Source organism: Budorcas taxicolor, chromosome 3 (genome assembly GCF_023091745.1).
Source record: "Budorcas taxicolor isolate Tak-1 chromosome 3, Takin1.1, whole genome shotgun sequence".
Classification (NCBI taxonomy): Eukaryota; Metazoa; Chordata; class Mammalia; order Artiodactyla; family Bovidae; genus Budorcas; species Budorcas taxicolor.
Genome location: NC_068912.1, coordinates 102,895,200 through 102,917,398, shown reverse-complemented (window position 1 = coordinate 102,917,398; position 22,199 = coordinate 102,895,200). Strand labels below are relative to the sequence as shown.

At 56.4% G+C, this 22,199-nt stretch overlaps 1 protein-coding gene across 1 annotated transcript; it reads left to right on the top strand.

The window, feature by feature from the left end:
- Positions 1-1,585: 1,585 nt before the first annotated feature.
- Positions 1,586-21,382, top strand: TIE1 (tyrosine kinase with immunoglobulin like and EGF like domains 1). The gene is made up of 23 exons (XM_052636886.1): positions 1,586-1,717; positions 4,611-4,928; positions 5,016-5,126; positions 6,578-6,733; positions 6,888-7,019; positions 7,179-7,319; positions 7,540-7,668; positions 8,421-8,566; positions 8,811-8,955; positions 11,041-11,199; positions 11,360-11,497; positions 11,688-11,984; positions 12,518-12,808; positions 13,491-13,681; positions 16,093-16,303; positions 16,465-16,575; positions 16,781-16,971; positions 17,946-18,059; positions 18,169-18,239; positions 19,333-19,373; positions 19,475-19,571; positions 19,657-19,756; positions 21,192-21,382. The coding sequence occupies exons 1-23, from the start codon at positions 1,660-1,662 to the stop codon at positions 21,261-21,263; spliced, it is 3,420 nt and encodes a 1,139-aa protein (XP_052492846.1). The 5' UTR covers positions 1,586-1,659; the 3' UTR covers positions 21,264-21,382.
- The last annotated feature ends 817 nt before the right edge of the window (positions 21,383-22,199 follow it).

Here is a 22,199-nt window from a genome sequence, read left to right as displayed (position 1 = left end):
ATGACATTAGGCCTTCCCAGAAACAAGGGAAAAGTTCTGCCTACAACCCTGCCAGAAAAACTGCCCCAGCATTTCCCAGCTCCTTTCTTATGCCAGAGTCAAAGGTCTTAAAAGCTGAAGACTAAAGCATCAGCCACCCCCATTCCCACCAGAGTCTTATCCACAAAAAGCTCTTCCCAGCCTCATACCTAGGAATGAGGAATCTGGGGGCCAACATGGTGGGGGTAGGGTGGGGGGTCTTCCCTGATCCATTTTTCAAACTACACCAGGAGTCAATGTCTCTCCTGGGAGTTTTCAGGGATTTTCTGAAGAGTCCCATGCCTAAACCAGCTCAGCTAGACTGCAGTGGCCCAGCTTCCCTCAGACAGTGAATTAGAGCCTAGTGGGTCCAAAAGAGAGTCTAGCTTTCACCTGGCAACAGATTCTGGAAGATGTCCCAGCCCCAAAGGGAAGGTTGATGTCCCAGCCCCAGAGGGAGGGTGTGGACTTCCAAACCAGTCCCCTAACCTAGCACCAGCTCTCACCCCACCCCAACCACTCCATTCGAGGCCAGAGGAGTCAGATTTCACAAGCATGCCCAGCCATTCAATGGCTCCAACATGCTTCCCTCTGTTCCCTGCAAGGACAGACTCCACCCCCAGGCTGGCGGGCATTCTATGCCCGTGGATGATGTTCTGCTCTGGCAACTGCCAGTGGAGAGGTGGCACCAGGGGAGGGAGAGATGAGGGGCACAGCAGATCCATGGGACTTCAGAGCCTTTGTCAAGGGCTAGGACTGCCTCCAGGCCGCTGTCAGCCCTCAAGAGCGCAGGCACTCTCTGGGCGGGGCTTCTGCTGCCCCAGTGTCCAAGGATAATGACATCAGGCAGAGAGTGTGCTGAAGCCTCTGTTAGTGGCTTAAGCCAAGGATTGCAAATGCAGGAGATTCACCCCCTGTGCACTCTGTAGGTTGGCTTAGCATGAGCCCTGAGGAACGGCTAAGTCAGAAGCTCAGGTGCCAGCCTCGCCACGACCTCAGAGAGCCCTCAGGCCCTGCAGGCTCAGGCCTCAGTTTTGCTACCTGTGAACTGAGAGAATAACGCAAGATTGAATCAAAGGGCTTTTGCCCTGAGTGTGTGGTTTTGTCCCGTTGTGTACATTCTGGGTCCTTGTGTTACATACATGAACTGCTCTCTAGGACACCCATTTAACTGTGTCCTGGGGTGCAAACATAAGGAATTGTGTGTTTGTGCTGGGGGAGGAGAGACCCCAGAACAATATCCTCCCCATCCCTTCTCAATAGGAGGAAGCCACCGACTTCCTCCCTTTCCTGTCTCCTGCCTCCTGCCCACTGGCAGGACTGAGGACCACGGGGAGAGGAGGGGAAAGGAAACGGCCCAACAGTCCCCAGGTCTGTCCTTACGACAACCCTCCCCCCACCCTAAGTGACCCCATTCCAGGACCTTCCAGGCCACACCTATCCCCAGACTAGGGGGGCCTAGAGGCCCAGAAGCAGGATAAGTCCTCCCCACCCCTCTCCCCTGCCACCCCTCCCACCCAAGCTAACTCATTTCCTCTTCCTCCCAAACACCAACACACTGACTGCACAGCCTGAGCAACCAGACCCAGCGACTGACCCTGGGCCCCACTTGTGCTGGCTGGCGCAGTCAGCCTCCGGAGTATGGTCTGGCTGGAGCCCCCTTTGCTATTGCCCATCTTCTTCCTGGCTTCTCATGTTGGTAAGTCTCCCCTGAACCTCCCTGCCCAGGGTCTTGACTACCCCCACCCCCGAAAACCCTATCATCATTGCTATCTCTTTCCTCCACACCCTGATTCACTAGAAAGTGGGATCGGGGCCTGGAAAACCCGGGCAGAAGCTAGGGATGGGGGGAGGGAAGCAGCCACAGACTGTGTCGGATTTGAACATCAGCGGGGAGCAGCAGAGCCTCTGGGCCCCCTGAAGTTTCCAGGGGTGCTCATACAGTCGGTGTGTGGGACTCAACTCAGTTATTCATTCGACAAACATTTATTGAGTACCAACAATATTCCAAGAGCTATAAGAGGCAGAGAACTTCTAGAGCTATACAACAGATTGAACGATGCTGACCTCCTATGGCTGTAGCTGGGTTTCAGTGAGGTAATTTACAAAGAGCACTTGCTAAGAGCTTCTGAATACGTGGTAGCCAATTCCTTCAGCGTGCTGCCCAAAGAGGATTAGAACACAAAGGCCACCTTGAGAGGCTTGCGGTCTAGTGGGAGACCCAGGACACTGGGTGAGCACGGAACAGACACAGAGGAGCACGGAAGAGCCAGCCTACTCTCCTTCAGGGTAGGAGATGGAAAGGGATCAGGACAAACTCCACTCAGAGGAGTGGTCTTCACTCCAGGGCAATCAGAACAAGAGACACAAGTCTCAGAGGCGTGGAAGTACAGGGAAGCGAGGGATTCTGGAGGGAACGCACAGCAGGAGGGGCAGTGGGAACTGCAAGGGAGCTCTACAGCAAGCTCTGCATCCTGGAGGGCAATAGGGAGCCGCGGAAGGTTGTAGGCCAGAGAGTCACAAGGTCTCGAACGGGTCAGTTTGGAGGACAAGCTGAGGGAAGAGTGTGGCTATCAGGATGGTCCATGGAAGCAAGGATGAGAGTCAACAAGGGCAGACTTGAGGGTGGGGACGAAGTCTATAGAGGTTCTGAGGAAACAGAATTATTTTGTGACTGATTGGGCCAGTCAGAACAGTGCTTCAAAGTGTGGACTTTAGAGTCAGACAACCAGGCTCTGCCAGTTACTAATTGTATGCCCTTGGGTAAGTTATTTCTCTGAGCCTTAATTTTCCAGCTATAAAACTGGGGTAATAATACCCACCTCCCAGGAGAGCTGGGATGATAAAACAAGAGAACATAAGTAAAGACGTGGCATATAACTGATCTCCAATAGACTCATTATGATAGCAGCAGTATGAAATGTCTCGAAGTTTGTATCTCAGATGGGTTTTGCAGTCTGCTGAGGCAGGAAGTCCAGAGAAGAGCAAGTTTGGGGAGAGCCGAGAGACCTGCCCAGGGTTACTGATTCAGAAGTGATGGTGAAAGCCTGGAGAGGGGATGAGCTTGCTAGAGGAAGACTGGAGAATAATTTTTATGACCCTCCTCTGTGGATGGAAAGACACCAACTTCTGCAGAGTGTGAGGATCCAAAGGAAAACAGGTGCTTGGCACAGGACAGGCAGCCAGCTTCGTTTACTTGTGGCAGGCTTTCAAAGAATATCCATTGACAAGCAAAGTAGCATCTAAACCAACTAACCACTTGGCAGTGAACAGGCAAGGACAGAGTAGGAGGGGCTAGGGAAGGCATGGGGTCCCAGGGCTGAGGAGGCTCAGCTGAGCCTAGACTCCAGCGCTACGAGGTCCCTCCTGGCTCTGGCTTCACACCCTATGCCCCAGCCACTTTGAACTTGGACAGCCCCCTGTCCACACCATGATATTTTTCATTCCACATGTTTACTCAGGCCCTGGGACTTCCCAGGTGGCACTAGTGATAAAGAACCCACCTGCCAATGCTGGAGACATTAAGATACACCATGGGTTAGATCCCTGGGTCAGGAAGATCCCCTGGAGAAGGAAACGGCAACCCACTCCAGTGTTCTTGCTGGAGAATCCCCAAGGACAGAGGAGCCTGGCAGGCTACAGTCTATGGGGTTGCAAAGAGTCGGACACGACTGAAGCAACTTAGCATGCACCAAGGCATGTCCTCTGCCTAGAAGGTCCTCCCCACCAATGACCTCTCCCTGTCCTCATCCTCAATCCCCACCCTGTATCCTGCTCAGCTTTAAGACCCTCCAGCTGTATCTTCCAGGAGGCACCTCTTCAGCCCCTATCTCCCACAGTTTCGTGCATTTGATAGGTATGTCCAGAGGAAGCTCTGTAGGAGGCAAAGGCCAAGGCCCACCTGGTGTCCATGCATGTTTCAGCCCCAAGTGGGCCCTAGGGCCTGCCCTCCCTGCTTCTGACCTTTTGCTGGGACCAGAGCTTTCTTCCCTTCTGCCCCATAACCACCTGGCTGCAGAATGCAGCCTCTCCCGCCTTCAATCCCAGCACAGCAAACCGGTCCAGCTTCCGGAGTGACCTGGCAACCAGAGCAAGGGGAGGGTCCCTCCAAGACACTTCTGATCTTTAGCGCTCTCCTAGCCGGCAATCTGGTGTTGAGGGGGACAGAGTGGAGGGGGGAGGGAGAGCGGCTCCCCTTTGCGGAGCAGCTGTAGAGACAGGTCAGGAAAGGGCACTGCCAGGAATAGAGTGAGGAAACGGTGATGGGGCGCATAGATCATTCTTTCTTTCCGAAGGCTGGGCTGTAAAGGGAAGCCATCTGGCTGCAGAAAGGAGGGCATGGGGAGGCTAGGGAAGGGGCTTTGTTTTTGTTTTTGTTCTGTTAGGATGAAGAGACTCGAGGGAAAGGGGCCAGTGCACCGGGAAGGGGCTAGAGACAGGAAGGGAGGCGGATGGACGTGCCTGATGAAGTGCAGTGCCTGGGGGGGAGGGGAGGAGAGGGGAGAGGCTTCGAGGAGAGGGGCGAGAGGTGGGGGGCGGGGCAGGGGGAGGGCCGGGACCCTGCCAGACCGGAGCTCGGTGTTCCGGCCCAGGGGCGGCGGTGGACCTGACGCTGCTGGCCGACCTGCGTCTGACCGAGCCCCAGCGCTTCTTCCTGACCTGCGTGTCCGGGGAGGCGGGGGCGGGCAGGGGCTCGGACGCCTGGGGGCCCCCGCTGCTGCTGGAGAAGGACGACCGCATCGTGCGCACGCCGCGGCCCTGGCAGCCCCCGCACACCGCCCGCAACGGCTCGAGCCGAGTGACGGTGCGCGGCTTCTCGCAGCCCTCCGACCTGGTGGGCGTCTTCTCCTGCGTGGGCGGCGCGGGGGCGCGGCGCACGCGCGTCCTCTATGTGCACAACAGCCCCGGGGGTGAGTCCCGCCGCCAGTGATGGGGGGTGGGGGAGGGGAGGAGGGGCTGCCCTTGACCCCTGACCCCGCCCTCCATCCGCCTCGCAGCCCACCTGCTCCCGGACAAGGTCACACACACAGTGAACAAGGGCGACACGGCTGTACTTTCCGCGCGGGTGCGCAAGGAGAAACAGACAGATGTGATCTGGAAGAGCAACGGTAAGGGGGGAGGCGTCTGAACTGGGTGGGCAGGTAAACCCTTAGTTCTGACACCCCGGCACCTCCGTGGCCCTGGAAGCTGCTAACGCTGGCCCCTGACACAGCCGTTACTCCATACACCTGTTACCCGCTCTGGCCAGCCTCCGGGGTGGGGGCATCCTTTCTCCTGCACCAGATCTATGGGAAGCACCTGCATCCAACTCATCTCTGGCTGTGAGATGTCCTCCTACTGTGCCTGGAGGACCAGCGGCCTCATGGTCAGCTGCCTCCTTCCCTGTCACCCCCCAGTTAGCTGTGTTAACCCCTCCCAGTTGGGCTCTCCCAGAAGTTAGCAAGTACTATCACAGCATGTCTGACAGGGAGCAGAAACCCCCCCGCCCCCTGCGGAAGAAGAGAAGGGGTAACAAAGCCCCAGCACAGGCAAGGGCCTCTTCCAGAGATCTGTCCAGATGGGAGCAGGGGCCAGGGCAGGCCTGGGGATCTCAGCCCGGGCCTGCCCCCACCTGGCCCTGTCAGCTCCTCTGGCCACCGCGGAGGAGGAAGCCAGTTTTCTGTGTGGCCCCAAAGATTCCTGCCTCAGCTCTCACACCCGCTGCCCTTTGGCTGCCTCTTGAGTCCCTGGACTCCTGAGCCAAAGGTTTTGCCTCCTGAGCTCCAGGGTCCCTGAACTCATAAGAGGTGTGGAGTCAGGTAGACCTGTGTTCCCTAGAATCTCTCTTCCATCCTGAGCAAAGAGGAAGGGGGAGGGGTGCAGGGACAAGAACCCTAATATTAGGGTCCACAGATCCTGGAAGGAGAGGCTCCTGGGAATGAACTGCACAAAGAAGAGGGGAGAAGCATTCCAGGAGGAGGATTGATAAGAGCAAAGGCAGGAAGCTGTGAGATACCACATTGTTTCTGGAAGAGATAAAGCAGTTCAGGAATGCTAGAAGTCAAGATGTGGAGAGGTGTGGGGCTAAAGGGCTGCACGGTAGCCAAACTGGTGAAAATGATGTGTTGAGGAGTCCGATGCTGTCCCTTGGGCAGTGAAGAACTATTGAAGAGCTTAAGCAGGGCAGCCACAGTGGAGTCTATTGGAGGAAAATCTCACTGGTCACCCTGAGTGGAGGATGGACAGGAAGCAGGGAGACTGGAGGCAGAAAGACAGCTTGGAAGGCTGTGGGAGGCTGGGAGCAGGGTAGTGGCAGTGAGCGTGGAGAAAAGCGGGCAGCTTTAGGAGACAAGGAGGACGTGGACTGAACAGGGTTGGTGATTTACTGAGTGGTTAGTGGAGCATGGAAAAGGCGCTGCCTCCTACATTCCTGGCTCAGGTCCAGACACTCGCTGGTGCCTTCCCCCGCTCTGTTCACTCTGCCTGCCCCACACTAATGTGACTCGGGATAAGGTGGGCAGAGGGAGGGGACCCCAGCTCTTGTGTGATGCTGAGGCCCCTATCCCGTTTATGCCCCCAGGATCCTATTTCTACACCCTGGACTGGCACGAGGCCCAGGACGGGCAGTTTTTGCTGCAGCTCCCAAACGTGCAGCCATCATCGAGCGGCATCTACAGTGCCACATACCTGGAAGCCAGCCCACTGGGCAGCGCCTTCTTTCGACTCATCGTGCGGGGTCAGGAGCAGAGGGCAGAGGTGGTGGGTGATATGGGAGGTTGGGACCCTGTGCATACTTCCTGTGGATCCCCCTGAGCCCCCAGGGGTGCCCCAGTCCTCAGAGGCAGTGGTTCAGTGGGTGAGGGTCAGCTGTTGAGAGTACATTCCTGCAGGCTGTGAGGTGGGGCGCTGGGGACAAGACTGTACCAAGGAATGCCCAGGCTGCCTGCATGGAGGTGTCTGCCATGACCAGGACGGCGAGTGTGTGTGCCCCCCTGGATTCACTGGGACCCGCTGTGAGCAGGGTAAGGAGGAGGGGGCACCAGGACCTGGGCAGGAGAGGATGCCTGGCTGGGAGAAGACTCTCAAACCACGAGGATGGACTTGGAGGGTGAGCATGTTCCAGGAGGTCTTGAACGCTGAGACCCAACAGAGGCTTCTATACCCACATGCCCTCTTTCTAGCCTGCAGAGAAGGCCGTTTTGGGCAGAGCTGCCAGGAGCAGTGCCCAGGCACATCAGGCTGCCGGGGCCTCACCTTCTGCCTCCCAGACCCCTACGGCTGTTCTTGTGGATCTGGATGGAGAGGAAGCCAGTGCCAGGAAGGTACTGACTAATCCACCCTCTGTAGTCTCTGACCAGACAGCCGGCTGCAAGCCTGGCCCCAACTCTTCCTTCTGGCCCTGCCTCACACACCAAGCCCTCCACTGTCCCCTGCTCTCTTGACCAGTGCCCTCTCCACCAAGCCTGGCATCCCCCAGGCCCCAGCTGTGCCCTTGTTGCCCCCCGACCTGTGCCCCTCTAACTACACCCGCTCTGTGCCCAGCCTGCGCCCCAGGTCGTTTTGGAGCTGACTGCCGCCTCCAGTGCCAGTGCCAGAACGGTGGTACTTGTGACCGCTTCAGCGGCTGCGTCTGCCCCTCCGGGTGGCATGGGATGCACTGTGAGAAGTCAGGTAGGAGCACGGGTGTGGCTCTGAGGAACAGGTCAGCTTCACCAGAGGCATCCCCCTGGCTCAAAGCCCCTCCTCCCCTGGGGATAGGCAGCAGCCCAGGGTGGGTGGGAGCCCCGAGGGAGCCCTGACCAACCTGAGAGAGTCAGGGAGGGCCTCTGGAAAGAGGCGTGATCTCAGATGGGGTTTGAAGGACGGGAGAAAGATGGCTAGGGAGAGAGCAGGGCAAAGGCCGGGGGACTCAAGCTTTAATACCGGGACAGTGGCATGAGGAGAGGCTCTGGACGAGGTCAGAAGAGGTCAGCTCTTGGGGCGTTTGAATGACAGGCTGCAGGGTTCGCACTGAATATGATAGCCCCGCAGGGGGGGTTGACGAGGTCGGAGCGCTGTCAGGTGTGGGTTGAGAGAGGACCCCAGCTGCTGGGGAGGGAGCGGGAGCGCCCAGAGGATCTGTCACATTTCTCTCCCAGAAATGAGAGAGGCCTGAACCTGGAGGCTGGCGAGGGGTCTGCTGTCGGTGTGGGAGGGTCTGAGGAGGCGGAGGGCACAAGAGGCAGATTCGGGGGCCAGTCGAGGTGGGCGTGAGGGCCTGGAGGTGTTGCCCGGACTTTGCTGGCTTGCAGGCCTGAGTGACTGGGATGCTGGCGGTGCCTCCTCTAAGATGAAAGACTCAGGGGGCGGGGGTAGGGGGCTCTGTGGCAGTCATGTGTCTGCCCTTATAGGGCCTCCAGGATGAGTGTCCCCTCTCTCCCCAGACCGGATCCCCCAGATCTTGGACATGGTCTCAGAACTGGAGTTCAACTTGGACACAACGCCCCGGATCAACTGTGCCGCAGCGGGGAACCCCTTCCCAGTCCGGGGAAGCATGGAGCTCCGCAAGCCGGATGGCACGGTGCTCCTGGTGAGCCCCATGACCCCTGGGCCTCTGGGGGTCCAGGGCCTCTGCCCACCCCCAGGCTCCTCCACCCCTCGGGGCTTTCTGCAGGCTCTGCCCACTGGCCTGACCACAGCTCAAATTGGGTCAGGCTGATTGTTGAGGGACCACCTCCCAGTTTCTATCTCCTCGTCAGCCTGGACAAACACACAAACCTCTGCCACATGGCACACTTTCTCTGAGGCCTGTCCCTTTCCCCTGCCTCTCTCAGTCCACCAAGGCCATTGTGGAGCCAGATAGAACCACAGCTGAGTTTGAGGTGCCCCGCTTGGCTCTTGGGGACAGTGGACTCTGGGAATGCCGCGTGTCCACGTCTGGTGGCCAGGATAGTCGACGCTTCAGGATCAATGTCAAAGGTCAGTGATGTCCTGGGTCCATGGAGGATAGATGACAGATAGAGTGGGCGCTAGCCGAGGCTGCTCAGATAGAAGCAGGAAGAGCAAGAGCATGTAAGGTCACAGCCCAGCCCCAGGCAGAGAAGAGGGCTTGTGGTCAGCCTGAGGCCTGGACCGGGCACTCTCCAGGCTGGAGCATAGCTCAGTCCCACCTGGAAAGGGAACCCATGCCCCAGAAATGGGGCACTCTCCAGCCTTGCCCTGGGCAATGCTTCCTTTCTATCTCCCCCACCCCACAGATACACAGTGCCTTTCTCTCCACTTCTGCGAGGCTGTGTTCCCTCCAACCCCAAGTCACACCACCAGGCACCCAGTGCTACAACAGGGGAGTGCCTGGGGCTGTGGACCTGTTTCATTTCCCAGAAGTGCTTCCCGGTGAATAAGGAGGCAGCTGCCAGTGCCCGAGACTGTTGATAGCCAAGCACCCCCACCCCAGTCTAGGTGTCCCCCACCTTCTGCACCACCATAAGCATCAGACGTTCACACCCCCTCGCACCCCCTGGTCCTCTTTCCCTGTGCTCCTGACCCCACCACCACCTCCCCTGACCCAAGCCCAGACCTCTTGTCCCTCTCCCTCTTTCTCACTGTCCAACTCTGCTTCCCATCCTCTCTCTACTTCTCTGTCGCCCCCTCCACCACCCCAGGGTCCCACCTCCAGCCTTCCTCTTCTCACTCTCCCCAGGCCACTTGGCTTTGAATCTTCACTACCTATTCTAGCTCCATCATCTAAGCGAGTTACCTTGCCCCTCATAGCTTGTTTCTCTCTCTGTAAAAGGAGGATATCAGCAATCCTACCAAGGGAGGATTGCCGTGAAGATTAAATTAGATGATGCGTTTAAGCATTTGGCACAGTGCCTGACGCAGGGTATGTGGTCAATGTATGTTGACATTTATTGCTATTAGTAGTTATAATGTCACCTGGTCCTAAGATTTCGACCATTCCCTGGCAACTCTCAGATAACGATTTGCAGCCTGGACCCCTCTCCTGGGCTCCAGACCTCTGTGTAATGGGGGTCTGGTTCTGAAGTCAGTGGGGAAGTCACCTGGTGCACGAGTCAGGGGCCCTACTCCAGGTCACCTAATCTTCTGCGTGAGCTGCAGGCCCAGGGCTCCATAGGATCCAAACTGGACCTTCCTCTCCCTCCAGGCCAGCACTTCTTCCTTACATGAGTGTTCCTGCCCGACAACATTGTTCCTTCCCACCCCTTCTACCACACCCCTGCATCCTCCTTGACCCTCCTCCCTTCCCCCATCCCTCCATTTATCCATGCATGCACTCATCCATACATATATCCCTTTTCCTTAGAAAATCCGTCTGGTAAATGTTTGGACAAGGCAAGGGAACCAGTTGAGACATTAATGCAATAATCTGGACAGAAGATCTAAGGCAGGAAAGACAGTGACCATGGGGTGAGGAAGCTAAGCAGGAACACAAAAGCTGTTTGGGATAAGATGGGCTGATTTTAGATGGCCTGGTCAGACAGACTTTGTTTAAACCCTGGCTGCATGTCCTTAAGCAGGTCGTTCCATGTCTCTGAGCCTCAGTTTCTTCATTCTTAAGATAGGGATGATGAGCCCTGCCTAAAGGCAGTTGTCAGAATTAGAGGCCATGCACAGGAAGTATCTGGGTCGAGCAGGTGCTTCATCATCTGCTACTTTTTTTTTAATTAAGAGAGTGATGAATGATGGGGAGGGGCAGAGAGCTGGGTGACACTGCCTGGGACTCGAGCCCTCTTTGTCCTCCCCCACATTGCATGGTAGAGCACCCTCCCCCAAACCCCTGTCTGGCCATGTCTCTTCCTCACTTAACATCTTCTGGGACACCCTCATCTCCTTGTTTCCGAGTCCCTACGCCCCGAGTTGTCCTCCCTAGGCCCTGGCCACTTTGATCATCTGTTGCACCTGGTCTCTCCCCAGCCCAGGGGGGTCCCCAGGTCCAAACTGAGACCCAGAGTTACCTTTGATGCCCAGAGCGCAGAGTCTGCCTCTGTGTCCGAGGGCTGGGTGGGCTGTGTGGGCCACGCCTTACCCTGAGTCTCCTGGCAGTGCCGCCAGTGCCCCTGACCGCCCCGAGGCTTCTGGCCAAGCAGAGCCGCCAGCTCGTGGTCTCCCCGCTAGTCTCCTTCTCTGGGGACGGACCCGTCGCCTCCGTTCGCCTGCACTACAGGCCCCAGGACAGCACCATGGCCTGGTCGACCATCGTGGGTGAGGGGGCAAGAGCTAGGGGCAGGATGGGGTGCCAGACAGTAATGAGGGGGATGGAGGGATGGAAGGGAGTGGGGAGTGTGCGGAGAAGAGAGGGGCTGAAGGGAGGGCGGAGGCTTCTGGACGAGTTGGGACTGAATGCTGTGTGCCCTGCCCCCAGTGGATCCCAGTGAGAACGTGACATTAATGAACCTGAGGCCAAAGACGGGATACAGTGTCCGTGTGCAGCTGAGCCGGCCGGGGGAAGGGGGCGAGGGGGCCTGGGGGCCTCCCACCCTTATGACTACAGACTGTCCTGGTGAGAGGCCCAGAGTCACCCCTTTCTGCTCCCCAGGGGTCACTGTCCCGTGTTCTCGCTCCGGGGTTGTCTCGGCCTGTCGGCCCTGGGGCTCCCTGCCTTTCCCACTGGAGGTTGTCCCTGGGGGTTCACCATCCCGTCCGGCCCCCAGGACCTACCAGACAGTTCTGACCTCTACCTCTGGCCCCAGAGCCCTTGTTGAAGCCGTGGCTGGAGGGCTGGCATGTGGAGGGCCCCGACCGGCTGCGAGTGAGCTGGTCCTTACCCCCGGTGCCGGGGCCGCTGGTGGGCGATGGTTTCCTGCTGCGCCTGTGGGACGGGGCCCGGGGACAGGAGCGGCGGGAGAACGTCTCGTCCCCCCAGGCCCGCACTGCCCTCCTGACCGGACTCACGCCTGGCACCCACTACCAGCTGGACGTGCGGCTCTACCACTGCACCCTCCTGGGCCCGGCCTCGCCCGCCGCACGCGTGCTTCTGCCCCCCAGCGGTACGCTCGGGAGGGGGTGGCGGGCTCGTGATGAGGGAGGGCAGGGCACGCAGGGAACACACGGGGCCGGGAAGGACATGGGAGGTTACAGGAGCCTGGATGGACAGGCAGAGACCACAGGACGTGGAAACGGGCGCAGGGAGGATCTGGATGTCAGGAGACAGGAGCACAGGGAGGACAGGACACGGGAGGATCCAGGATGCCAGGAGGATGTGGGCCTCCAAGAGTGACTAGGACAGAGGAGAGCCCAGGGAGGTCACGGGAGGGGGTGGGGCGTGAGGAGGACGTGGGGCCTGGGGGACATGGGGACACTACAAGGAAGACTTGGGATGTCCGGGGAAGCAGAAGCTCATTGGTGAAGGAGGCCACAGCAAGAGGAATAGACAGCCCACGAAGAAGCAGGAAAGTCGGCAGCGGATCTCCCATTCTGGGGTCAGTAGAGCTGGGGACACAGCTAGAACGGCTCTGTCTGACCCCGCAGTCACACAGCCTGGTCCCATCTGAGCCCCCACTTCCCACCCCAATCTCCCCAGGGCCCCCAGCCCCCCGACACCTCCATGCCCAGGCCCTTTCAGACTCTGAGATCCAGTTGATGTGGCAGCGCCCCGAAGCTCCAGCCGGGCCTATATCCAAATACATCGTGGAGGTGCAGGTGGCGGGGGGCTCCGGAGACCCGCTGTGGATGGACGTGGACAGGCCCGAGGAGACGACCACCATCGTCCGCGGCCTTAACGCCAGCACGCGCTACCTCTTCCGCGTGCGGGCCAGTGTCCAGGGCCCCGGTGACTGGAGCAACGTGGTCGAACAGTCCACCTTGGGCAATGGTGAGATGAGGGGCTGCCCGGGCCACGCGGTCGGTCTCAGGTGCTCTCCCTGGCACATGATCCCCTGCCTTGGATCTAGGGCCTCCTGGGCCCCTCCCAACGAGTGATATGACACCGGGCAGTGGGGGCCCTGACCCTTCCCTTCTTTCATTTCTTCCGTTTTCTTTGGCGTGGCTCTTCTTTTTTTTATTTTTGGCTGCACTGGGCCGTCTTTGCTGTGTGCAGGCTTTCTCTGGTTGTGGCGACGGGGACGACTCTCTAGTTGCCGTGCTCAGACTCCTTATTGGAATGGCTTCTCTCTTGTCGCGGAGCACAGGCTTTAGTAGTTGTGGTTCGAGGGCTCTGATGTGCAGGCTCAGTAGTTCTAGCACACAGGCTTAGTTGCCCCGAGGTGTGAGGAATCTTCCAGAACCAGGGATCGAACCCCTGTCCCCGGCATTGGCAGGCGCATTCTTAACCACTGGATCACCCACCAGGGGAGCCCGACCCTTCCCTTTTATGACCCATTGTCTGAGTGCTGGGAAAACCATGACATTCCAGCAACCTGCTGGTCCTAGGCCTGACATCCCTGCTCCCTCCCTGGTACTGGGATCTCTGACCTCCACCTCTGTGTGCCCCCGTGGTGGCCTCCAGGTTCCCTGACCCAGGCATCTCTGTGATCTGCCCCTCTTCTGGTGTCCAGGGCTGCAGATTGAGGGCCCAGTCCAAGAGATCCATGCAGCTGAAGAGGGCCTGGATCAACAGCTGGTCCTGGCTGTGGTGGGCTCTGTGTCTGCCACCTGCCTCACCATCCTGGCTGCCCTCCTCACCTTGGCGTGCATCCGCAAAAGCTGCCTGCATCGCAGACGCACCTTCACCTACCAGTCAGGATCGGTCAGTCACCTGTACCCGCCGCTGGGCACACGTGTGCAGACCCTACGTATATATGTGTCTACCTGTATACACACAAGTATTTGTACACTGTGAGTGTGTATGTGTGCACGCATGGATGTTTAGGTGTAAGACTATACTCAACAGCATACTGCTGCTGCTACTGCTAAGTCACTTGAGCCATGTCCGACTCTGTGTGACCCCATAGATGGCAGCCCACCAGGCTCCCCCGTCCCTGGGATTCTCCAGGCAAGAACACTGGAGTGGGTTGCCATTTCCTTCTCCAATAGCATACAAGGGTGCAATGTGTAATTTTCTCCATTTCTATAGAATTGAACTCAGCTCCTGAGCCCAGGTATATTAGTCATGAAATATTTAGTATTCCCAGTTCAGAATCATTCAGTTATGTCCATGTTGCACCAGGGTCAGTTCAGGGTTCTCCCCCTTCCCATGAGGGGTGATGGATGCTTGGGAGGCCTGATGAGAACATGGAGAATGCCTGGGCTTCATGAGGACCTCTCTCTGGCCAGGCCCTCCTGCATGCATCTGTGACTCATGTCCTCAGCCCTTCTGTAACCTCCTTTGGGCCAGAAGGGCACTTGCACTTTGAGTTCCTCATCCCAATCTCCATCTTTGCAAATCCCAGGGCCTCCTTGGACTTAAGAACTCCAAGGGCCTTCCCTGACCTTGCAGAGAGCAGCATATTCTGCAACCCTCAGATCCATTGCTGCAGCTGCTCCTACAACTGTTTCTACCGCTCTCGAGTTGAGCTGAGCCTGCAGCCTCACCTGTCACTCCTTTCGAGAAGCACAGGCATCCCTACTCTTCTTGTCTTCCCTGTAAACCTGAGCACCAGGCCCCGACTGAGGGGGTAAGGACTGGGGGAGGGTGCAAACTCCCCTTCAGGAACCCCAGCATCACCCCATCTGTCACGCCCCTCCACCTCTCTCTCCTCTGGAATCTTCCCCACTGTTGTCACTTATGATCCGAACTCTGCCCTGGGTCCTCCGTGCCTGGACTCGGTATTTACAGAGAAGTTTTGGCGTTAAAAAAAAAAAAAAAAAACCCTCTTCTCTCTCAAGGGCTGATCCTTGTGATAGAAAGCCTAGTGTCCAAGGCTGTTGTCTCTACCATGCCTCTAAAATACTCCCTTCAGAGATTCAATCGGCTTCTTTGTTCCAGGCTGTGTTGGCCTCCCTCTGAGGTCAGTGTGTGCAAAAAGCGGCCTGGCTGTGGTGGGGGAGGGTCAGGGGTATGAATGTGAAGGGAAGGAGCAGGAAAGTAGCCTTAAACGGATGTAGCATCCTAACATATATCAAGACATACCCCTGCCCCAGGCACCTCTGTGCGGGTATCTGTGTGCATGAATGCGTGTGCTGGGCGTAAGTGTGCCCATCTGTGAATGCCCCCATCTGTATGCACCTGTATCCCTGACGTGTGTCCCTCCACTTGCTCTCCTGTACAAGCGCACGTCCACATGCACCTCTCACGGCCGCCCTGCCTACTGGCCTCCTCTAGAACACGTGCATGTGCATGCAGGTGTGCGCTCTCAGTTGTCTATGTTTCCTGTGAATCCATGTGACCTGTGTCCTCAGACCTCTCCCATCAAGCTGGGCTGCAGCTCATATAGGGATCCACACCCCAACAGATCTATCTTAACCATTCTTTCTATTCTCATATTGGTGCTGCCCACGGTCCCATTCAGCTATTTCCTTTCCCTGCTCTCAGCCCTGCCCAGGTAGCCCAGGTCCTACTTGGCTAGGACAAATGGATGGTCTTCTCTGTTATGTTCTTTCTGTCTTCAGGTCCTGGGCGGTTTGAGAGCTATGGGCGCTGCCAAGTGGGTGGACAGGGGTCATCTCTGCTTCTCTGCTATGGAGAAGAAAACCACTCCACTGGCTGCCCGCTGCTCTAGGCTTAGCATGGAGTAGGTGCTCACTAAACATACCCTGATCCACTGCTCAAGGCCAGAATCCACTCCAGAGCGTCCCTGGTGACAACACAGCCTGGCCGGGGGATTGGCAGAATAAGGGGAGGCTCATTGCTCCCATCACAGCTCACTCCAGTGCCTCTTGGTTTCAGTGTTAGGAGTATCAACCTTCCACTGACTCATGCCGTGGCTTCCAGCGATTTTACCCACTCCGTGTTCCTTCAGAGCCCACACACCAGATCTCCAGCCTGCAGTCTCTGCATTTCTCTCTGGACATCCGTCTACCCACTGGCCCGCCTGTGGCTCCATCCCATATGATTCTGTCTCAGTATGCATCCTTTGTCTGTCCATGCCTGGCTGGCCACCAGGGTGCCCTCTGTCTGGGTCTCTGTTTGTCTGATCACTGTTTTGTCTGCCTGTCTCTGCATCTTGCTGCCCCTGTCTCTTGTGTGGACTGTCTGCCTACTTGTCCCATCCTGTGAAGGGCGAGGAGACCATTCTGCAGTTCAGCTCAGGCACCTTGACGCTGACCCGGCGGCCAAAACCTCAGCCCGAGCCCCTAAATTACCCAGTGCTGGAGTGGGAGGACATCACCTTTGAGGATCTCATTGGAGAGGGTAACTTCGGCCAGGTCATCCGGGCCATGATCAAGAAGGATGGACTCAAGATGAACGCTGCCATCAAGATGCTGAAAGGTCCGCTGAGAGCAACCCCTGCCCCAGCCCTGACCCTCTCCTTTCTCCCTCAACGCTAGGCCCCACCTAGCTTCCACCAGCAACTGGCCCCAGCCCTCAACAGCCCACACCCTTTCTCCAGGATTATTTCTGGCAAAAGTGATATTGGATTCTTTACACAGAGTATGCCTCTGAAAATGATCATCGTGACTTTGCGGGAGAACTGGAAGTTCTGTGCAAATTGGGGCATCATCCGAACATCATCAACCTCTTGGGGGCCTGTGAGAACCGAGGTGAGCCTCCAACTCATCCCCTACCCCTTCTTCCAAACCCATCATCAGCCAATACCTCTAGTAGCTTATAGGAAGCTTCAGAACACCAAAACATCACTATTGGTTCTCCTTCATGCACCAGGTTCTCTATCTAGTACCATAAGGTGCCTGCTGCCATCCCAGGTGTCTGAGTATAAATCACCACCCTGTATTCCTCACCTCCCAGGTTACTTGTATATCGCCATTGAATATGCCCCCTATGGGAATCTGCTGGATTTTCTGCGCAAGAGCCGGGTCCTGGAAACTGACCCAGCTTTTGCCCGGGAACATGGAACAGCCTCCACCCTCAGCTCTCGGCAGCTGCTGCGTTTTGCCAGTGATGCTGCCAATGGCATGCAGTACCTGAGTGAGAAGCAGGTGTGTGTGTGTGTGTGTGTGTGTGTGTGTGTGTGTGTGTGTGTGTGTCTTTGGGGAAGGTGGGCTAGAGGGATGAGGGAAGACCATCAAGTGAACTTCAGGAGATCAAATCAGCAGGCTCTAATTGGATATGGGATTGAGGATAGAGAGAATGTGACCCCAAACTGCTGGCCTGGGTGAGTGGGTGAGACCACCCCCAAAGCAGGTCTGTGTTTGGGGGTGTGGCTTAGCATTTTGCAACTGTCAGCCTAGAACCAAGAAAGGAGGCCTGGACCAGGGACAACAGTCTGGAAGCTGTCACTTCAAAGATAGGGGTGCTGGTGGCCAGGGAGTGGGTGAGACTCACCAGAAGAAGGGTGGAACAGATGGGAAGCCTGAACCCAAGTCCAAGGGCACCCCGCTTGAATGAAAGGGGGGAGGGGATGTGAGACTGAAGGGAGGCATTTTGAAGTTGTTAATGTATTGAGTATCTTTGAAAGTAGAGGGCAGGGGGCCAAGGCAGAGGGAGGGGTGATAGAGCAAGGTCTCTGAGGAAGGTGGAGGGCCCAATGGGGAGGATCTGGAACTCAAGGGAGAGATCGCTTTGGGCAAGAGAAGGGCCTTTCCACTCTCATCAGTGGAGCAGGGGTCGGGGAGAGGCCAGGGAGAGACGGGGTCAGGGAGCATTCAAAGAGGAGAAGGTCCAGTGTGGTCACTGGGGAAAAGTCAACCATTGTCCCAGGAGAAGGATACAGCCTGAACTTGGCCATGGCCGGGATCACAAGTAGGAAGGGATGACAGCCCCCACTGTGGTTTTTCCCAGGCACGAGACTCTGATCCAGGTTGAGGCCTGGGGTAGGTGGGCAGAAGAGCAAAGGGCTACTAAAGGCACAGAGGGGGCCAGGAAGCCAGCCATGAGGCGGACCCCCTCCCTGGCCCTGGAGTCCCAGGCTCCATCATCCTCCATCGTCCCTGACTTCTAACCATGCCTGCAGTTCATCCACAGGGACTTGGCTGCCCGAAACGTGCTGGTCGGAGAGAACCTGGCCTCCAAGATTGCAGACTTTGGCCTTTCTCGGGGGGAGGAGGTTTATGTAAAGAAGACTATGGTAAGTCTCCTTCAGTCCTCCCCTTCGGGGCCGTGCCTCGCCCTGCCTCCCAGAACCTGCTGAACAGCCCTTTCTCCTTACCCAACCCCTCAAACCCTCTCCCTCCCAGGGGCGTCTCCCAGTGCGCTGGATGGCCATTGAGTCTCTGAACTACAGCGTCTACACCACCAAGAGTGATGTGTGAGTGTGGGAGTGCAGACAGGCAGGAGGGTTTGGTCCCCTAAGGATGCATGTAGGTGTGACCTGGACACACCTCAGAGATGTCTCAGGTTGTCCAAGGCATGACTTGGCTGCCCCGAGGGTGTATTCCAGGTATGACACAGATGTGACACGGATGTGTCTTAAGCATGCCTTGGCCATGCCCAGCATCTTAATGGGAAGGTGGGGTTGGGAGGGGGGGAAGGAAGCTTCATCTTGGAAGGTGTTTCAGAGGTAGCATTGGAGTAGGAGAGGTTTAGGGCTGTGTTTGACTAAGAGACTGGAGGATGCCTTGGAGAGGTATGGGGCTGCTGGTGGATAACGCCTGGGCAAATGGAGAGACCACTCGAAAGAATGCTCTGACCTTCCTCTCTGAAGGGCAGGTCATCCCCACCGGAGAACCTAACCAGAGCATGACCCCTAAGAAGCCGCTTCTGCGCTCCCTCCTCCAGACAGCCACCCCGGCCCCTCTCTTCAACCTGGCCTGCTCAGCACTCCAGCCCTGGTCCTGGCCCTTCCCCAAGCTCTTCAGCCTGGCCTGCCTAGCTCACTGTCTACCACACCAGCACCCCTCTAACCACTACTCCCCTGCTTCCTACTTCTGCCCCAGGTCCCCTGAAATGTCTCCCCCAACTAGAACTCCCACCCTGGCCTCAGCCACCTCTCATCTTCCCAGCTGCTGTTACAATATAAGAGGCAGCTAAGAGCAAGGGCTTTGCAGCCAGACTGCCAGAGTTTGAATCCCAGCTCTGCCACTTGCTAACTGTGTGACCTTGGTAAGCTAGCTAACCTCTCAGTGCCTCAGTGTCCCTGTCTGTGAAATGGGGATAATAATAGTGCCTATATCGTAGGGTTGGTGTGTGGGGTAGATGAATTAACATATACATTAAATGATGACTGCCTGGCCCACAGCAAGTGCACAGTAAAAATGTTAGCTGTGATTATGTTGAGCCTGGGAGGCTGTGAAGGAATTTCAGTAGCAGAGACCATACCTGGCCAAGGCTAGGGTAGGTAGACATTAAGCTGCTGGGCCCCAGGGCCTAGAAGGTAACTCAGTGCATCCTCCTCATTTCAGTTGGTCTTTTGGGGTCCTCCTCTGGGAGATCGTGAGCCTTGGTGAGTCCCTGAGCCCTGTTCCCCAGAGGGCCCCCACCTTTCCCTGACCCCCATCCCCCTCCTCCTGGGCCCTGGGTTAAGAGAGCATCGCCCTCCCACAGGGGGCACCCCATACTGCGGCATGACGTGTGCCGAGCTATATGAGAAGCTGCCACAGGGTTACCGCATGGAGCAGCCTCGCAACTGTGACGATGAAGTGTGAGTCCCTCAGCCTCGAGCCCCGGGCCCCCTGTCAGTCACCCCAGCAGGCCCTGACCCTCATCTCATCGATCCCCACCCGCAGGTACGAGCTGATGCGGCAGTGCTGGCGGGACCGTCCGTACGAGCGACCCCCCTTTGCCCAGATCGCGCTACAGCTGGGCCGAATGCTGGAAGCCAGGAAGGTGAGGAGAGCACCAGGGTGTGGGGAGAGCTGGGCTCACTGAGCTCACAGGAGTGCCCTCACAGTGCCCACAGGAGCCAGAAGGCAGCAGTCTCCGTGGCCCTGTCCCCACCAACAGCTGCAGCACAGCTAAACTGGGCCCTGGGGTGTAGCGCCCTGTCTAGCTCTCACCGAGTGGGACCCTCGGCCTTCCTAAAGCCTTCCAAGGCCACTGATCAGCTTCAGCAGCAAGTCCCTGTCCCAGAGCCCACGTCCAGGATTCCCTGCTTTCCTCTGCTGGGGTCATCAGCCCTTTCTCATCATGGACACCTCTTCTCACCTGGCACAGCGCCAGGGTGGAATGCATGAATGGTCAGCTCACCAAATGGATGGATGGATAACACAGTAACTGAACGAATGCATGTATAGAATTAGTGGATGAGTGATATAATAATCATACAAATAAACTAATTAAGGGAATTCCTTAATTGCTTGGTGGTCCAGTGGTTAGGACGCCACGATTCCACTACAGGAGGCATGGGTTTGATCCCTCATCTGGGAACTAAGATCCTGTGAGCCGCATGACAAAAAACACGTGATTAACTGAGTCTAATGTAATAATACTATAAGTAAATGAATTATCAAATAAATCTAAGTGAAGAAGTACGTGAAAATGAGTAATATGAAAACAGCACTTAAATATGAATTAATGACTAGTTACAGGAATTATTAAACTATCTTAGGAATGAAGGAATGATCAAATAACCATGAAAGCGAAAGTTGCTCAGTCATGTCTGACTCTTTGCAATCCCAAGGACTATGCATTCCATGGAATTCTCCAGGCTAGAATACTGGAGTGAGTAGCCATTTGCTTCACCAGGGGATCTTCCCAACCCAGGGATTGAACCAAGTCTCCCACATTGCAGGTGGATTCTTTACCAGCTGAGCCACCAGGGAAGCCCAAGAATACTGGAGTGGGTGGCCTATCCCTTCTCCAGGGGATCTTCCTGACCCAGGAATTGAACTGGGATCTCCTGCATTGCAGGCAGATTCTTTATCAACTGAGCTAAGTAGTTATAGGAATTATTCAACTATCTTAAGAATGAAGGAATAGTCAAGCAACCATAAAAATGGGTAAATCAGCAGAAATAGCCTTATGAATACAAGAATAAGTAAATGAATGGATGAATGCATTAGCCATCAATTCAGTAGATAAGGGCATGAAAAAACACCTATCTAACATTGTGTCAGGGGTCTCTCATGTTAGCTTCCCAGCTGTGGTCTGATATTCTTGCTGCTCTGGGCTGGTGAGGACCACCCTTGGCCATGGGGTCATCTTGAGTCTCCAGTACGGATCAGTGTCTCTTCCCGTACCCCAACCATATGGAAGTCAAGGACCTCCAGGGCAGGCATACCCCAGTCCCTGGCCCCCAACTAAAGCTTGCTCTGCTCCCCAGGCCTATGTGAACATGTCGCTGTTTGAGAACTTCACATATGCAGGCATTGACGCTACAGCTGAGGAGGCCTGAGCGACTGTCCGACCAGATCCTGGCTCTGCTGGCCAGAGCACACTCGGCTCTCCAACCTGTGACTGCTGATCCTTGTCGCCTGAGCTGCCTCAAGGAATTGGTTTTTAACTTAAGGAAGAAACATGGAGATCCAGGGATGGGGTGGGCTCGGGGTCAGGGCGGGGGGGGGGGTCCTCACCCTTGGCAGTTGCTCCCAGTGCCTCCTGCATCACTGATAGCCACCCTCACATCCTTCCTTCTGGCTCAGCTGCTCCAGAGCTGTTTGCGCTCTTCTGCTCCCTCCACGCAAAGCCCCGCTTCACCCCCTGCATTCAAGCTAGCACTCACACCACTAATGTGCAGTTTTCAGCTGCGCCCTACTCCCAGCCTCGTAATCAGGAAAAATAAATGCTCTGAGAAGCTCCATCCAATGTCTACCTTTTACTGCTGGTCAACCCCAGGGCAAAGTTAAACCAAAGAGGGAGAAGCTGGACTTTCCAAGAAAAGAAATGCTCTCCCTTGTTACACTGTCATTATTTCAAGCCCTCCATGATGGGAGATGTCCTGAAAGACCCATTTTACACATACACTGCCCCCACATCGGGCTTCCCTGATAGCTTAGTTGGTAAAGAATCTGCCTGCAATGCAGGAGACCCTGGTTCAATCCCTGGATTGGGAAAATCCTCTGGAGAGGGGAAAGACTACCCACTCCAGTGCTCTGGCCTGGAGAATTCCATGGACTGTATAGTCCATGGGGCCGCAAAGAGTCAGACTGAATGACTTTCACTTCATAATCACTCCCTCACATCACTATCACAATGAGAAGCCCAGTTTTCCCCTAGTCTCTTCCCTGTTCTCCAGCCTCTATTACCAATATGTCTCCCTAGACAGCTGCCAGTCTAGGATTCTTTGCTCTGTCCAAACAGTCCCTCCCAGCATCAGCTCTAGCCCAGCCTC

What these genes read in the sequence shown, in the direction of transcription:
- TIE1 (XM_052636886.1), top strand. Translation starts at nt 1,660, where the DNA reads ATGGTCTGGCTGGAGCCCCCTTTGCTATTGCCCATCTTCTTCCTGGCT. An exon ending in CGGATGGCACGGTGCTCCTG is followed by an intron (nt 8,567 to 8,810) that starts GTGAGCCCCATG and finishes TGCCTCTCTCAG; the next exon opens with TCCACCAAGGCCATTGTGGA. An exon ending in TCACCTACCAGTCAGGATCG is followed by an intron (nt 13,682 to 16,092) that starts GTCAGTCACCTG and finishes CATCCTGTGAAG; the next exon opens with GGCGAGGAGACCATTCTGCA.